This window comes from Anser brachyrhynchus, assembly GCF_964034855.1.
Source record: "Anser brachyrhynchus genome assembly, chromosome: 15".
In the NCBI taxonomy this organism is placed as follows: domain Eukaryota; kingdom Metazoa; phylum Chordata; class Aves; order Anseriformes; family Anatidae; genus Anser; species Anser brachyrhynchus.
Window position 1 is genome coordinate 6,955,434 of NC_137733.1, and position 18,442 is coordinate 6,973,875.

At 41.7% G+C, this 18,442-nt stretch overlaps 1 protein-coding gene across 6 annotated transcripts in view; it reads left to right on the forward strand.

Annotated features, from left to right (window-relative positions):
- NPRL3 (NPR3 like, GATOR1 complex subunit) overlaps positions 1–18,442 on the forward strand; it is a 50,146-nt gene that overhangs the window by 1,131 nt on the left and 30,573 nt on the right. For 2 of the 6 annotated variants that reach the window (XM_080557274.1, XM_080557279.1), the window contains exons 2-5: positions 2,271–2,340; positions 7,566–7,604; positions 11,284–11,413; positions 15,076–15,150. In XM_080557274.1, coding sequence (XP_080413400.1) covers positions 2,271–2,340; positions 7,566–7,604; positions 11,284–11,413; positions 15,076–15,150 — 314 coding nt within the window. Of the gene's footprint in view, positions 1–2,270; positions 2,341–7,565; positions 7,605–9,129; positions 9,275–11,283; positions 11,414–15,075; positions 15,151–18,442 lie in introns of those variants that run through there. The other 4 variants (XM_080557275.1, XM_080557276.1, XM_080557277.1 and 1 more) reach the window with 3 other exon arrangements.

Sequence of the window (18,442 nt, forward strand, 5' to 3'; positions counted from 1 at the left end):
GAGCGGCTGAGGGAGCTGGGGGGGTTTGGTCTGGAGAAGAGGAGGCTCAGGGGACGCCTTATTGCTCTCTACAACTGCCTGAAAGGAAGTTCAGTGATTCTATTCTGTTCTTTGCTGGGCAGCCATATGTAGGCATGCACCCCTCCTTGGCATGGGGTGCTCGCACCTCACCGGCCGGGCTGTCCCCAGGCTGCTGCCACAGGGCATGGTGGAGGCACAGCACCCCGGGTTGTCCTGGGTGAGGTGTCTGTCTGGCCGAGCATGCCGAGCAGGGGCTGAGTGCAGGTACCCTGACTGCAGGTGCCCATGCTGACATCTTTGAGGAAGGTGAATTTGAACCATGGTAGGGACTGGTGTTACTCGCGATGCGGTATCGTGTTGCTTTTTTGTTTTGTTGATGTTGGATCAGCTGGAGCACTGGGGGTTTCAGAACTGTGGAGGATGGAGGAGGCAGAGTAAGGAAGTGGAAGGGGGAAAGATACTGACCTAGGAGAAGGAATTTGGAAGAGACAAAGTGAGCTTTAACAAATAATGGGTAGAAACTAAGGAGCTTCATAGAATCATTAAGGTTGGAAAAGACCTCCAAGATCATCTGGTCCAACTGTTCCCCCGCCACCACTGTCACCCACTAAACCACGTCACTAAGCACCACGTCCAACCTTTCCTTGAACACCCCCAGGGACGGTGACTCCCCCACCTCCCTGGGCAGCCCGTCCCAATGCCTGACTGCTCTTTCTGAGCAGAAATGTCTCCTCATTTCCAACCTGAACCTCTCCTGGCACAACTTGAGGCTGTTCCCTCTTGTCCCTTCAGTCCATTGTGTTGAATAATCAGGTGAAGGAGGTTTCATTTATACAGGAAAACAGGACCTTTCAGGTCTCAGCCAGTTGCTGCGGAGGCAGTTTCGCTTGTACCTCTTTCTCCATTGCTTCCAGCCCCAGAAGGTATCTGGGATGGACTCAGACCTGCCTTCAGCAGGAGTCAGCCTGGAGCCAGGAGTAGGATAATAATTTAGAGGATGTGCCTCTAAATGAGAATCAGTATGGCCACTGGTACTTGGCAGCAGGAAGAAGAGGTGGAGGCTCTACAGGGTGGCTCTGTGCACCAAGCATTGGCACAGGCTCCCCAGGGCAGTGGTCATGGCACCGAGCCTGTTGGAGTTCGGGAAGCATTTGGACAATGCTCAGACACATGGTTTGGTTTTTGGGTTGTCCTGTGAGAAGCCATGAGTTGGACTTGATCTTTGTGGGTCCCTTCCAACTTGGTATGTTCTGTAAATTCTATAAATTCTGTGCAGTCTTCTCTTGGGTCTGCAATGGCTGACACGAAGCCATGCTTGTGCTGGCCCTGTGCAGCCGGCGTGGCTGTTTCTGTCCTGCACTTTGAGGTGCACTACTACTAAAAAGTCAGAGCGGCTTTGAGAGGGCTTAGCACGGTTGGTGCCTCAGGATCACAGTGTCATTGCTTGCAGATCTAAGCCATTTCCAGGCAATGTAATCGCAGGTAAGTTAGAAATGATTGTTGATTTCAGTGTGAGTTCGGTGCCTAAGAACATCTGATGATTTGGGCCTCATTAAGAACGTACTAAACTGAACATGAGAGTCACCTGGTAGGTGAGTACGTGGTACATGGCCTAAAGTTGTTCTGCATGTATCTTTGCCAGCTGCCATATATCATGGGAGATTTGACACCCCTTTTTAGGTTGTGAGCAATTTTTTACCGAGCAAAAGTCATTTTTGAATCCCTCTCTGTTTTTTATAAGAAAAATCTGAATATATATATACACGTATATATATATATTTGCTGTCAGTTTCCCTCCTGTCTCTCTCCTGCTTTTTGTTTGCAAAAGATTTTGATATCTGTCACCACAGCGGGGGCTTCTGGAGCATTATCATTCTGCTGAAACCTGAGTAATGATAAGGGAAATTAATTGGTCAGATTTTCATTTTCCACTCTCTTGAATTGCAAACTGTTACCTGGTACTTGAGAGAAAAGTTATTTCTTTGTATGTTTTGCTTTATTCTCTGTATTCCCTGAAAATGTAAGTTTCTTTCTCCTATTTTTTAATGTGTTTATGAGTAAAAATAGAAAAAAAAAGGAAAAAAAATCTGGTATTTTCACTTAAAAAGGAAAGGATTCTTACTTTTAATGTTACTTTTTTTTTGGAGCTTGATTATAGATTATTTTTAAAAGGGCACAGACAAGTATTCTTTAATGTACACTTTAAGGAGGTTGTTTCCTAAAAAAGATGTCTTTATTCTTTGCTTCAGATAAACCAAGGAGTCGATATGCTGTGAATAGCTCTGGTGACACCTCAGAGGATCAAGATGGGGACTCCAGGTAGGGAGAAAACATTTCACTTTGTCTGAGCTTGAAACAGGAGGAGATGGCCTCTCTTTCTCTTGCCTGCTAGTTCAGCAGGCAAATTCTCTTACAGTGTATAGAAGACCTGCAAAGAGATGCTCTAATGCCAGGTTATGAGCAAATTAGTGCTTGGTAATGAGGAATGTCTCACGAGCGAGTGCTAGTGAGTCTGTTGTTTTCTGGGCACGGTATTTTGTGCTTGTTAGAAAGGCAGTATTACTCTTTCAAAGCTAGGAGTATTAATCCTTTGGCAAAATTCCACTTTTCTCTACCTGCATACCTCTAACTGGATATATTATGTAGTTGCCTCAGATTCTTCCTTAGCTCATATAATTGTCATACAGAATTGCTCTACACTAATGAGTAACTAATTTTGTTTTTCCAGATATAGCTGCCTGTGTATCCATGGAGTGAAATAGTAGCTCAAAAGGATACTGAGACTTAGAGACTTTTTCAGGAAATCAGCGGGTAACAAATGCACTGAAAATAGACAGTATGTTGTTCAGCATGCATATACGTAGAAATGGACCCTCTAATTAGTTTTTGGAGAAAATCTGAAATTTGCCGCATTGTTCTAAATTTATCACTATCAGATATGAGACAAACCTGGGCCATAGTTCAGTTCCAGATCTTTTTTGAGATGTGTCTTTTAATTTCAGATATTAACAATGGCGTAGTTGCTGCTGTTCTCTAATATAAGAATGAAAAAGAAGTTGTCATCACTTGTCCTCAAAAAAATAAATATCCCAAACTTGCAAAGTTTAATCTTGTTCTTACATTTGAGTGAGAATAGTTTCACTGAAATGAAAACCACCCATGACAGTAAACTTCATCAAGTTTGCATGTTTTTCCAGGACTGGGACCTTATGAAAACAGTACAACAGAAGTAACACATCTTGTTTGAGGTCATTTGTATGTATTGCATCTTCTGATATCTTTGAAACCTTCAAATGCAGCGTTCTGCCATGTCTCCATGGGACGCAGTGTGGTACGGGGCACAACTCCAGTGGGACCACACCATGTCTTTAAGTCTGATATTTGTTGAATGACATTTCAGACTGTCCTGTGGACAGCAGCTAGTATGCATGTTAGGAGGGCTCTGTGCACGTCTGTTGGTTATCTCAGGGATTTTGTTGGTCGCTGTTCAAAAACGCTGTCTCCAGTATTTCCCTAGATAGATTTAAGGCAGTATTGGAAGTGAGCCAGCTTCTTTCTGATACCTGTTCTTGTTGCCTCCTCCACTTTGGCAGATTGGACAAAACACATAATGCAGAGCTGTGCTGGCTGGATGTTGTCTGTGGTGCTGAATTAGTATGATGCAATATTGGCTACTACTGTGGTGGAGGAAGAGCTTTTATCACTTCAAATTACGGTCAGACGAGAAAACTGCTCTTAATTTAGTATTTTCCTGAGACTGGTTGTAAGTAGATTGAATGTGCTGACATGTAACCTAAATTAAACAAAGAGTTAAATGATTTTATTGTAGTGGTGTCCAGAAATTGGTGGTTGAAGGCTAGTGCTCAAGTCTCTTGGGTCAAGTATTTGTTATTAAGCTTTTAGTGTTTAAAAGAATTTAGGGAACTGACTTCCCTAAGCTCAAAGTATCAGCTTATTGGCATTGAGTGGGTTTGGACAGTTCTGAAGTGCTGAGTGAGAGAGTATTAAGACAGAAATCCCGCTCTGTAGTGATGGTCTTCAGAGAAAAATTGCTATTTGTACAGCCTTACATAGCAGTACATACAGATCCATGCTGTACTGTCTGTAGCTGATGGTTGTCACGTTTACTGGAGTTCATAAACCTTATAGTTACATCCATGAAGTTGAGGTGCCAGCCAACACAGCTCTATTAGCAGGAAGGCCCTTATTACTATCCCCTATGGGTCTGCCAATAGCTGCTATTCAGGTAAAAGGGGAGTGGGAGGAGCGGAGCATCTATATTGCTCTGCAAGATCTTGAGGTCCAGCACACTGCTTGTGCTGCTTACACAGGTATACGTCTACATTCAGAAATGCAGTGTTTTTCAAAATTGGGTTTCTGTCAGTTTTGTTTACTGAAAAGCCTTTCCTGAATACCAGTGTAATTAGTGTTGTAAATCCATTGAAAAAGCTGTCTCTCGCACTAGTGCAGAAGAGAAGCTTTCAGATTCATTTAATGCAGCCATACAACTGATGCAGCAGCTAAATATCCTTCTCTTCAGCGATAGCAACTAGTAGAAGAAATCACTGAAGCTCTCATATGTAGGTAGAAACCATATGGAAGTCTTCGGTACACAAGCCCATCTTCCAGCACAAAGAAAAAAGCGATTTTCAAAGCTGTGTACAACAGGTGGCTCAGAGTTTTGATCTCTATCTGTATTAGGAGTAACAGAAGTTGCTGCCTGTGGAGCAGAAGAGATCCTCAGGGGAGAGTGGAGGCTGAGAAGTGCAAAAGGTCTTGGAGAGAGTGAGACGCATGTGATTTACAGCTTATGTGAGTAAACGAGGGAAGGAAAGAGCTTAAATATCACGTACTGTAAAACCAGTACTGTCGCTGAGCCCGTGGGATTATTCCTCAGCAGTGGTCTGGTTGTCGCTCCTGAGCTCCCGTGTGGAATGTTTTTTTTATGTTTCTACTGAAGGCTGGAGAGACCAGGAGTGGAGCGACTGGATTTGTGAGAGCCATCCCTGTTTCTCGAGTGGCAGTTCTGTCCCTGTAGGTTTGTTCTTGTGCAGCGCAGTGGTGTAGCAATTCTCTTCCCGAAATGCTCGGTTTAGTAGTGCACAGAGAGTGAGAGGGTTTGTCAGCATGAAGTCCTATCTGTGTTCTGGTGGTGTTGATTTTCTTATTGGAGTTGTCCCGGATGAAAGTAATTTATGAAGTGGTTTTGTGTTATTTTTGGAAGGCTTCCTCAAGGAAGTGTTGGCAAAAAGGTTCCTTTAAATCACCACGTATCAGTAATCTCTACAGATGTTTTTGGCAGCACAAATTGGGGCTTTGGAGAGGGCAGTCTGCTACATTGAGTGGTTTGATAATGGTTTATGTTCATTAACAGAGGTTATTTCAGATCTCTCTTGCTGCTACAATAGTTCTCATGAGGGTTGGATGCATCTTCTTTTATAGTGGATGACTGTCCATGATTTACTGATAATCTATGATCAAATGTATCCTAGATAAGGTTCAGTATTGCTTTTTTTCTAAGCTGTTGGAACCCAGATTGATTACTTTTGAGCTTACCTCTCATGGAGCAGTTAAGGTATATGTATTTCTTTATGGCTTCAAAAAATGAGATCAGTTCAGGTGCCTTAACTCTCCATTTCCATATCTGTATGCATAATTGGATTTCTTGTGACCTTCAGACATGAGTTTCCTGGTCTTCATTATACTTGTTTTTTTAAAGAAAAGTGCAGCTTATTCATGACAGTCCTGCCTCTAGGTTACTGGTGTGTATCTGCTGTATTGATTGCTCTTCAGTGGAGCTGTGTATTTGGGTCTTTAGAATACAGATCTTTTCTTCATTCTAAAAGCAAGTCAAGCAACAAAAGTGTTCAAGGTGTGTTGATGATGGCCAGGCAACAGAGAGGTGTTGTTAAGATTCTGTTACTGTCAAAGCAAATCACCTGTCAGGCGTCTCTCTTTGCTGGCTTCTTCTCAGTCTTTCATCATTTGCTCTCACCAAAAACATCCTTCATTTTTTTGAGTGCTATATCAATAATACATACCCTTCAGAACTTATGGAGATGCCCACCATCCTGGAAAAAGGTAAGGCAGTAAAGGCATGTAGCAACTTTTGAAGTCAGAAGATAATGCTTTGTTAAGTTTGTTTGAAGTGCATTTTGTAGTTTTCTTTGGAGGGCAGATACTCAGCAAAAATTCTAATGAAGATGCACATAGAGGAACATATGTTACACCAGACTTTGTATTTTTTAGTAGCGTAACGGGCTAACTGAGGGAGATTTAGTAAGCTTGACAGCATTGATGTCATTAATTGGCTACATGCTTTTTGCTAAAAACAAAAAACAAAAAACCATCAAGTTACTGACAAACAAGGACTCAAATGTCCCTTTCTATGAAACAGTAGTTCTCCTGTGGTAATGTTTCTGTATCCTCTGTCCCTCTTTCACTGGACCTCAGTATTCTCCCTTGTTATTTGTTCTGAAAGGCTTCCTTTCTGTAAGCCTGTGCTTTTCTTTTCAGCCATCCACCCCTTTAAACATCCTTTCTGTAATATCACCCCCGTTGTATATAGTTTGTCATTTGGGATTGTTCTACCTTTTCAACGTGACTTGTGGAAATCTACAGTGGACAGTATGAAGCTTTTATCAGATCCATTTTTCGTTATGGATTCATTTTTCTAAAGTCCTTTTTCCCTTGTTATTTGGAAAACAAAAACAAAACAAAACAAAAAAAACAACTACCAAGCAATTGATAGAATTAAAATAGGTATTTGTTTCCCTGATACAAAAGTGAGTGCAGCTGCTAACAGAGCCTTGCTCTGTACACCTTTCAGGTTCTTTGCCGTGAAAACTTTTTCTGCCTACTCTTCCTAAGTTACCTTCATGCTTGTGCTGTGGTTCTGGACAGACTTGTACTTACTGTTTAGATCCCTGTGGGAGAGCAGCAGCAGCTGTTTGTGCAAAGCCCTTTAAAAATAACCCTGGCTGTGCGTGGAACAGTCAGTAAGTGTTTGCTATCCTCTTTTTCTAAGTCTTGTGGATATGGAAGCACTAGCACCAGTGGTGAAGAGCTCTGACACAGCTGGGGCTGCATGGGATGTTCTTTTGGCGAAACCTCTACTGACAGTCTAGAAAACAAACTGACGTTTATAATCTGCTCTAAATCAGACTGCAACACCTTCTGTGTTTTTGTTTGTTTGTTTTTGTTTGTTTGTTTGTTTCTTGTGAGGTAAGCGTCAATTTAAAAGTGCAGTGTAAATGCAATTCCATAAATGCAGCATATTGTGGGAGCACATTACAGCAGCCAGTGTTAGTGAGAGGACTAAAATGCCTTCAATTTCAGGCTGCAATATATCACAGGAATTCACCTACCATTAATTTTGAGTCTTCTCAATACTTATCTTTCCTTTACAGAAGTTAAACTCTTAATAGATCGTCGTAGTATTTAATGTTATCTTTTCTGTTTTTTTTTTTTTGGTGTGTACTTGCCTCGTTTATTTTCTTTTGTTATGTTTTCGTCTTGTGTTTATGGCCATGTTCCCATTTCAGAGACCAATGTCCTCTAACTGATGAGCAATTGGTTTCAGGGTAAGACCAAATGTTCTTAATAATCACCTCTGTCTAGAATGGCTTTCTTTTCTCACTATCCTTTTAATTGTGCTTTGTTCCTGGTTTCTACTTCACACCGAATGATGACATAATTATATGCTAAATCACAATGTCTGTAGGAAATGTATTGCTGAGGTTTTATGCTAGGATAATTACAAAGGTCCTACTAACATTTCTGTGCTTTCTGTAGGGTATCCAGAATGGGTGTCATACTGTCCCTGTGGGAATTGAGGAAAGTTGTGACCCTCCAAGAATGCAACAAAGTATAGTCTTAACCTTGTAGTTATTCTGACAAGGAGCCCTAAAACAAATTGCTTTCTGACAAGCAATGAATTAAAAGTACAGATCAGTAAGTAAGCTATTCAGTCTCACAGTAATTACGGAGAGCTCTTCAGAGACCAGGTTTTGAGCGGATGTTCGGGTTGCTTGTTCTTGTTGCCCCACTAAGCTAAACTGGGTGACTGCATTATACCCCTTCTTGAATGTGTGGAGGGAAAAGTGCTTATCTCTGCCAGGGGCCCCAGAAGTATTAAACCTCATCTCTAGTCCCCGCGTAACAAAGATGATCACCCAGATAGTCAGCTCCCTTTCTAAACCGCTTCAAAGACGAATTCTTTAGAAATAACTTACTTTGACTTCCTGTAGACCTTAAAGTTATTTTCCATTCTTCTGAAAAAAATACATTTTTGTTTGATATTCTTGATATCCCTCCTCTTCTGTATGCTAAAGCAAAAGCAATTGTTGTTTCAGCTACGTCAGTTCCAGAGGAGGTGCTGGTGACAGCAGTCAGTCTGTACTAGTGCGGTTTGTATCATACTGCAGGATTGTCTGCAGTTGCCACAATGTCAAGCTCACGATAGGATATTTTGGGCAAATCAAAGCTTTTGTTTTTTTGTATTTAGTTTCCAGCTGCTGAATTCTTTAGTAAAGGAAAAGTTTGCTTCCCTCTGGAAATCACAGAGCTCAGGCTAATTCCTTGAAATAAAAAGGAACCATACAATTGTGAAACCTAATCTGCTTCTAACAAACTCTTGGGCTCTGATAAGTCAGTGTTTTTAGGTCGTCTTAGTACGCTACAGAGATTAGAAAACCAGTTTTAAAATATCTAAACTAAAATGTTGTTGTTTAAGATGAAATGATGAACTGAAATGAAGGGAATGACATATCTGTTGTCCCTCCATTTCCCTCTTGTCCAGAGGCCTAAGAAACGTATAAATTATGTGGAATGTTTTCAGGGGGATTTGGAACAAACAACCAAACCAATGATTCTAGGCTGTCAGACCAGGAGAATGAGTCTGGAGTCCAGGTCACTCTGGGGAGCCTGTGGTGATACCAGGTGCCTGTACCCGCCAGGTAGACCCCCTGCAGCGCACCAGAGGGTTATATATCCTGAGCATGTCATCTGGCTGCGGTTGCAGTTCTCTCCCAGAAAGAGAGGTCTCGGCTAGCAAGAAGATGGGGAAGATGTTGCAAAATTAACCTGTTAATCTTCTGCTCCCCACAGAGCCAAATACGAGGTAATACAGAGGTGGGTGTCAGTGTCGTGAGCTATCCTGGGGAGCTGCTGAACTGTTACATTCAGCACCACAGTTGTGCGTGAAAAGATCTCTTGGTGGAATTCCGTGTAAAAGTGAAATCTTAACAGTGGTGTAAGTCATCATTAATGAAGTTTGGTTTTCCAGCTCTCAAGGCATCCTTTGCCAAGGCTGGGGGAGGGAAGAAGAATTCATTTTTTACAAGCAAGCAGGCACTTCCCAGTTTACCCTCTTTCTACCTCTGCTTACCAGAGCATATGCTCATTTTTTATCCATTGTTCTTACAGTCTTCCTGGCTCTGTGATCAGGCTATTATCTAACACAGCTGGGCATGGCAAAAAGAGGAGGGAAAGCTCACTGCTGCCATGGTGACTTTTTCCTATTTTGGATGTGATCTCCAGGAGCTGTTAAGATGTGAAGTCCAGTTGGAGGAAGCTTTACCTTTTCCTCATGAAATCCATGTGTTGTGCAGCCCAGTCCAGTGCAGTGGCCGGGGAGCACGGGTTCAGTGGCCCCAGGAGTCTCCGGCTAGTCTTCCCATCTCTCTGCTAGCCCTCTGCTGTGTTCAGCATCCTGTGTGAGTAGAGCAGCCAGGGATTTGGAAGTTTGTACAGAGCTGCTCCTCCCATTAGCCAAACATAAGCAGGATGGTGAGGATAACCTTTTTGTAAAAGCATCAGAGGCTTTGACAGTTTGGAAAGCCCCTGTATTATCCTGCATCTTCAGTATATGTAGGTCTAATAACAGAAATAGCCCCTGGGTCATATGCAGATAGATACACATGAAAGACCTGGCTGTGTGTTTGTCTTAGTTTCTGTAGTACTCCATAACTCACTCAGAGTGAACCAGGAGTGTGGTACATGAAGTCCTTCCCTGGGCACTGAGGGCTTGCTTGTGGCCAAGAGATAAGGTGAGTGCAGAACACACCCGTGTCTGCCCTTTTCTCTGAGTGATACTGTGTTATCCAGGAAACCTGTGTGGTGGAGGGGGATGGTCTGACAGGGACGCACATCCATGAATGTAAATAAAGAAACTGGAATAAACATTGCCATTATTAAAAAACCAGTCTCATCGGAAGCTCGCTTGAAATCCATCTGGTTAAATGAGGGTCTCAGAAATCAGGTGAGGAAAGAACATTGCTAATATCAAACCTTGCACTACTTCTGTTGTGAAACAACGAGAAGTTCCCTCCAGCAGCTAATTGAGGTCCCCTTTGCTATGGATTTGAGCTTCACTGTCTCGGGACACCCTGAGGAACATGAGTATTTTTAAAGAGAAGGCCAATGTTGTAAGGTCATCAGAAGTGGTTGCAGAACTCTTCCCTTGTCACACTGGAATTCTTACCCATTTTTGGAGATGTGGCTGTATTTTACTTGGCAGACTCCTTGTAGATACTTGCTGTCCTGTCTCATGGTTGCAGTCTTCCCACCACAAATCCAGAGCAGTCCCCAGTACCGCTAAAACGTGGTCAGCATTGAGGAGAGCCCATTGTCATGAATTTGTCTTGGTTTAGTTTATCAGATGAGGCCAGGTGATGCCGTGCAATTTTCAGAAGGGTGCTGCTGGTCCTTTGACCGCAGGTTGAGAACCGTTAAGTGAGTAACTTTGAATCTCACTGACTAGATTTGGAAAAGGAGGGACAAATGTAGAATATATTTTCCTTTTAATTGAACCAGCTCTGTCTTGCCTTCCCCTTTGCCGCAATGGGTGGCTTAAAGATCTTTGTTGTGCTTGAGTGACAGGCTGTCTTGATGTGTAGTTGCTTAGTAAGTTCATTAATCTGCAGCTAAATCCAGGCAATGGCTAACTCAGGCTGTTTTTGTATTTAAACAAACTGCATCTAATATTACCAATTTATTTTGCTGTGCATGTACTTGAATAAGCATGACACCACAGTCTTTGTCTTGAACGCTTCCTGTTTTATAATTGTGATGATCTGATAGATGTAATTAAGGGATTCTTAATTTTCTATAATTGGGGGTATTCCAGGTACAGCAATTTATACACAATTTACAATACTTAAAAAAAAAAAACCTCACAAGTTAAATATATCTGTATTTGGAGGAACATTCTGGGGGTATGCTTTTTGAAAATTGTAATAACTTTTGTTTCTGCTCTTCAAGGTTTTCAGATGTCATCCTGGCAACAATTTTGGCTACAAAGTCAGATATGTGTGGCAAAAAATTTGAACTGAAGATTGATAATGTTCGCTTTGTTGGCCACCCTACATTGCTTCAGCATGCCCTTGGGCAGGTATGGTAAAAGGTCTGCTTGGGGGGCATGCTTTCTTTTCAAACTCCATGGCTTAGTTAGGAAACTTAGAATTTAGAATGGATAGGTTTGCTTTTGATCCTGTTTCTTCCTGATTTCTGATTCTTCTTGATGCTCAAAGCTGCCTTTCTGTATTTCCAGATAACTACAGTGAGTGGCAAACTAAGGGAGCTGTGTCAGTGACTCACAGAAACCCCTGTCTGGTTACATTGGAAAATGAGCTTAGGTAAACAGAAGTAGTGCTAAGTGGTCCAGCTCAAAAAGCTCTTTCTCACCATGTTAGTTGTTGCAAGTTAGCTTTTCATCACCTCCAATTAGTATGGCAGTAATAAACAAAAAATAAAAAAACCAACCAACCCCAAACACTAACAAATGTTAAAAAGAGGTCTAAAATTTTCTTGTGGAGAAATTCAGGCTGCTGTTTGTATTCAGACCTTGGTTTATGGTCTGCGTTTTAGCTGATTGGAGTGAAAGCAGTTGTCACCCAGGTATGGAAAAGTCCCTGCTTAAATCTAGGAAAGAATTTGCGTGGTTCTGCCTGCAAAATATTCCCTTTCCCATTCCTTATCCTGACAGACTATAAAAATGAACGAGGCTTTGGTAATTTCTAAATCCAACACTAATCTGTATCACTGAACTGCTTTCATCTCCCTTTTTGTCAAATTTGCTAAGTCGTTCATTTTTCCAGGCAAAAATCTGCTTGCCAATTCTGTCATTCTTTCTATCTATAATTAGAGGTGCAAACAGATTGTTGGCAACTGCTGCTTGATATTTAGAGGACCAGACTGCTTTAGGACTGCTTTGATCCAAGTAAGAAGCTGGCTTCAAGCATCAAAAGGTGCCAGTGTTCCACTTCTGAAACTCACATATGAGTACAAGAAATGTGACTGAGCATCACCAAGACTCAGTTCTCAAATGTTTGAGCTGCTTTGGAAAACAGAATACAAGTTCCCCCAGGCTGTGCAAGTACTTCAGCAAATGCAGCCTGCTGTGTTCAGAACAGCTGGTGCCCACTACCCTAGGACACTAAAAGTTGCTGGTGCTGGTGGGAGTGAGGTCAGGTGCTGGGAAGCTCAGGCAGTGTTTTCAAGGTAGTTCTTGTTTTGTCGTTCATGTTTCTGGCTCTGACACTGGGAGCCAATAGAATGGTAGCAAAGAAGAGACGAGAAGGTGTTGCCTTGTTTTGTTTTTATAGAGACTGTTACAGCCCACCTCAGTAATGTGTGGCAGTTGACTCTATGAAATGATGGAGGAAAGGACTAAGGAAGGGAGAGAAGGCGGGGATGCTCTGGACCCACTGTGATGCTGTATGGGAGCAGCAAGGACCAGCTGCTCCTGATGGATGGGCAAGCTGGGATGCTGCTAGCAGGGTCTGTCACCAGTCTCACAGAAGGCAAGCAATGAACTGGGCCCAGGGTCCATCAGGAGAACTCAGCCAGGAGCAAAAGGAGATGGAGCCACGGGTAGGGCTAGAGGACAAGGCTGCTGTGTACATAGTGCAGTCCATCCAGGAGACACACTACCTACAGCGTAGGTCTGAGGCCCGTCCACGAGACAGGGCTAGAGATGCCCAGCTTTAGGGACCAAAGGCCCCATACTGAGCTTAAATGGGGCTCCTGGGTCATGCATGGATGGGTGTGGGGACCAAGTGGTGCTGGTCAAGGCCATTAAGACCGTTTGGTGCCCTCAGGGCCCTGACAACAGTGGTCTGTTCTCCCACAGTACCAGGTTCATTTATTTTGCCAATCTTGTCCAAAAGGCACAACTTCATAATTGTGGTGTAGTGAGTCTAAACTAAGTTGAAAAGTTGTATTTGCATTTGTTTACCACACTTTATACATTTTCTCTGCTTGTAGTCACTTTTATCCTAATTGCATGAAAAACCCCTTCATTTTCAATTTGTCTAAATAAAATTACATCTATGTAAATAAACAACATTATAGAGTGCTGTAAATGCCTTTTTGTTACTTCTAGTAGAATCTTTTTCTTGGCTGTGTCTTATCAGTCCAGCAGGCACCCAGAACTTTCTAGTTTCCAGAATCTTTTGGATGTGGCAGCCCTCTCTACTAGTTCATTTGGGTCTAAATCTGGGACCCTTAGGCAGTTAGGAAGAAGCTAGATTATTTCACCCTGTCCCATGGAGCAAAAGCAATGACTGAAGTAACCTGACAGTCTCTGGTTTGGATTTCTTTGGAGTTCATGCTGCAATAAGTTACTTCACAGGACAGCTCAGCAAATTCTTCTTCAAATGAGATTCAGGAATTACAAGAGCACCGCCATTTAATCGTGTGCCAGACTGTCTTTTATGTAATGATATTCTGAATTCTTAAATTCTTTCATCATTTTCTTTTCTAGCTTAGGTCTTCTTTTTTCCACTCAAGAGGGGATATGAAAACTAGCTGTATTCCAGCTGATGTTAGTGGTTGATTTTAAGGGAAGAATAGGATCAGTCCCTGCGCTTAATACTTTTAAGTCTTTATTGAAGTTCACAAGACATCTTGGAACCTACATCTCCAAAAGAACAAATAAGCACTGTAAATTGTTTTTTTCATATCCCTTGACACTGCCTTTTTGATAGAACTTCACTTAACAATTTAGAAAAACAAAGATATGTGTTACTACTTCTAGTTTTTCCGATTTTTAAGTGAAAGCATTCAAGAGTTCACTAGTGAGTAGTTTGTTGATGGTGCTCAGTACTTGTCAGAAAGGCTGGATGCAGCTTTGCTGTTGCTAGCTTCTCTGTGTTTGCCCTGCTTCGGACACTGCATTAACTATATGCCCATTCATTGGGTAGGGGCAGAATATTAGGCTAGATGATTGTTCAGGTGGTTTATACTTCAGGTTGGACTGGGTGTTCAGCAGGGAGCTTCGGGGAACGCAGGGGTGTCCTCTGGATTTTGTGCTCCATCTTGTGGTGACGCATGGTTGATTCAGAGATGTTAGTACTGGATTTGCAAATTCAACTTGCTTGTCTTCACTTCCTCTGTGCCTCCCCACAAGGAAGCCTGTACATGTGCTAAAGATTATGACACTAGGAAGCCTTCTGTTGCAGAAAGAACATTTCGGGGGGGGGGGATGGAGAATGTATTTGAAATCCTGCAGGAATGTAAACCAACCCTTTTATCTTAGTATTGTGTAAGTGCATGAGATTGAATATGGGCAGTTCTAGAGCACAGTTTTTCTGATGAAAACAACAGCTTGCAACATGATGCAGTCCAAATGGGGATTTTAGGAAAAAGGAGAATGTGTGGCATGGGGTGAGAAATCTGTAGTATTTTCTGTGGTTAACAATTGTGCTGAGAAAAATTTTTATCTAGGGTCCTTAATGGTGCTAGAATGCATTAGTAAAGACTACTAAGACTGCTGTCTTAACTGATACACATTTCTATGATCCTTACCAAAATGTTTTGGTTTATGTTTTATCAGCTTCTCAGAAAGTGTAAAATAACTTTAACACTTTAATAAGAAAATAATTATACAATTTTATTTTTTACAAGTCAAATTTTGGTGGTAGAATTCGATTTGTCTGCTCTCGTCTCCCAGCAAATTGTTATTTGACTGAGTTTTTCTTTTTTTTTTTTCCTCCCTTCATTACTTGTTCGAGAGGACACTAGCATATGGGATTTATTTTAAATATTTTTCAGGTATCCAAAACTGATCCCTCGCCAAAGAGAGAGATGCCCACTATGATTCTCTTCAATGTGGTGTTTGCCCTAAGGGTAAGTAGGGACTGCCTTCTTGTCATCTGGTAATGGAATGTCCTTCAGATGTGTAACAGAATGCAGTAGGTTCACGTTGCCGTAATCTCTTGTAAAACATTTAGTGCCCAATTTGACTGGGAGATTTTCATTTGAAACAACAAAACTAAACAAAGTAGGACATGACACTGCGAAGTTAGTAAGATTTCCAGCCCAGCGCTACGTAGCCTCAAGCACAGTTGTTCTCTTCAGGATACATCTTAGAGTTTTTTTTGTTCGGTTTTTTTAAAAACCCAGACTATAAAGGCGTGCAAGAAATCACTTTGAAAAATAGATATGACCCCTGTTACAAATCTTGCATGTGTCTTGTATGTTTTTATTGACAAGCTGCTAACCTGCTGCGATGTTTCTAATCATGCAATTGAAGCTTGTCCAAGTTAGCTATGTGGAAAAGCAGCCTGCGTCTTACTGTCCTGTATGCCAGATGCCATTCTCTGCTCTACTTCTGCCTGGGGTAGGTCCAAATCCATACAGCTGCACTAGCACGTTGCTGAGCCCTTGTGGCTCCATGCAGCTCTGGCCTTGGTGGTCAGTTCTGCGCCAGAAGCAGAGGAAGCAGCAAGCATGGACAGTGACGTGCGTTTAGACAGACTTACAGGTTAGGGCCCTGCCATGGCTTTGGTTAACCCAAGCTCATTCAGTGTGGAGCCGTTCAGAAATCTGCTCTGTGCTCTCTAGAGCAATTACATTTTCCAGTAAGGTTTGCCAGCTTGGATCCAGACCTGGATGGGTGCTGGGTCTATGTGTTAGCACTGTGCTGTAGTTTCTCGGAAGACATATCAGCTTGGGGTATCTAGGCTGGCTGGATCTGAAGGAATGTGCACATAAAAGTTCTCATCTTTACAAAATTATTAAGGGAGTGAACTTAAGAACTTGCTGATCATGCCACAAGCTGACCTTTAAGCTGGAGCTTTTCTTTCTCTCCTAGCGTGGAGAGTTTGCCTTTGCAGGGCATGGCTTCCATTTCTATATAAGGCTGTGCTTTGTGTTCAGTTCAATCAATCATTTTCAAATCAGAAAAAGGATAGAGTTTAGGCTCATGTTTAGAAGGGAATGGCATTTGTGTGTTTTTTCCTCTCTTGTCTCATAGCATTTTTCTGAGTGGGGACCATGTTCCTGGGCTCACGGGCTTGCAGTTTCATCTAAAATTGGTCTATGGATGAAGGTGCTCTTGATTTAATGTCTGAAGAGTTTTCTTGGCTGTCCTTCTCTATTTGGAAAAAAACTATCACTTTTTTTTTTTTTAAGCCTCATGCTCTTTTTGAAATGATAGGTCAGAATAGCACTGTTTAGAGCCCTTAATCATGCTGTATGATACAGAGCCATGTGCCTCTGCTCATTACCTCCAGGCCTCTTTATAATTAGTTGGATAGTGTTTGCAAGCTGCCTATTTTCAGCCATGAGATTGTTTTTAAAGAAGGGAGCCACTGGCTCCAATGCCAGGGAGCAACTGGCTGTATGTAGCATTCTGAATGAGAAGCAGGTACATGTGAGGAATAAATAGACTTCGATGTTAAACAAAAATCTGGAGCAAATATATATGTTTTCCTTGGAGTTTCTTTTAAAGTCTACTCTATTGATGAGATGTTGGTATCTGTGTTAAGGGATCCTGGTTTGGCTAATTTGATAGTATAAAACCCTAGAAATTTCATTATGTTCAAGCATTATTTGATTTCTGAGCTCTGGCTTTCTCTTCACAGCCCACAGGTTACATCTGTGGAGCTATCATACTATTTTTGTGGCACATATGCATGTGAAGCAACATGCTGAAAATGAAGGATGGCATTGGGATAGCTGTCTTGCTGGAGATGGCTGATTTTTGCTTGACTAGGAGTTTGGATACCATGTCATGATTTTAAAGCCTCCAGCTCCTTGACTGTGAAGTGACTTTTTTTTTTCCCTTTTAGCACCGGTACTTTATACATGGCCATAGTCCAAGTGGCTTGTCCTCAGTGGAAATGCAAGGTTTCACAAGAAACAATTATCCCAGTCTGAATCAAGCAAGATATCGTTCATTGAGTTCTGCTGGGAATCCAGCGTTGCTGTGCTTTGGGACATTCTTAGGTTAGGAAGTGCCAAATTTGCAATGCAGAAGTTGATTTTAAATTTCACACATTAAGAGACGTTAGTTTCAAAAGTTTTGATCTTTTAGTAAAACACTATGCTTTGGTTATAGGCAAGTGTTTGCATGTTCACCTGCACACATACATTCCTCTTGTCTGCATTTCTTTAGAATCTGTTTTCTAGTGGTTCTCCTAGGAAAACTCACTTTTTTGCATTTTGGCACTGTGAGGATACTGATGTAATATGTGCTTAATACAGCATTTAATTGTATTTGCAAAATGAGACACTTGTACTTCATAGAGAGCTGTCAAGTTTTTGGAAAGTACTATGTGTAAAGCAAGTGAATTTTTTTTTCCTAGCAGAGTCTAGTGCACTGCAAAGTGTGGGTGGAGGTATTCTGTGATAAAGATGAGCCCATCTGCAGCGGGCAGACAGAGCAGGCAAAGTCCCAAACACTGTAATCAGCACTGATCCTGCTGTTTAAGCTCAGGGTTACTAACGTGTCGTGACTCAGCAAGAAGAGTGGAATTTGAAAATGTTGACTCATGGTTTGCTAGTTTACATGCCAAGTTATCACTTGCTAGAACTGTAAATTCCTTTAAAAGTCTTAACAAACACGAAGCAGCCGCTTACTGTGCACTTTCTGACTAGAGCTGCTGAGTCCCCCCTTATCAGCTGTACTTACGTGATAGATTTTTCTAGCACTTTCATTCTGGGACTTGCACAAATGCAAGTGTTTGTAATAAGCCATATTTGTGAAATGCTTTGAAATGTATGTCCAGATTCATTTTGGTTTTGTATCAAAGTATTGATCGTTTGTTCGTACTGCTTATATACTGGCAAGACAAATGCTAGTTGTAAAAGACAAACTTCAGTACAGCCAACATGGTGAGAGTGGGCTATGTTAAAGGCACTGCAGTCCTTATACTCCCAGTGAATTTAACCTGAACATTGTGATGCTCTTCCTTTTCAAATAACTTGACATTTTCTTTTCTTGCTATGTGAATTTGAGTTCTTTGGTCTCTTTGCTAGCAAAAGTTCTAGTAACAGCTGGAAAAAAAACAGATATGAGTATCATACTCCAGGTGCTGTGTTAATTTGATGTGCATGAACAAGTCTATAAATCCTTCACTTTTCCTCTTCCTTAACTTTGGACATCTCTGAGAGCTTTGTTACTGTCAGAGAAAAC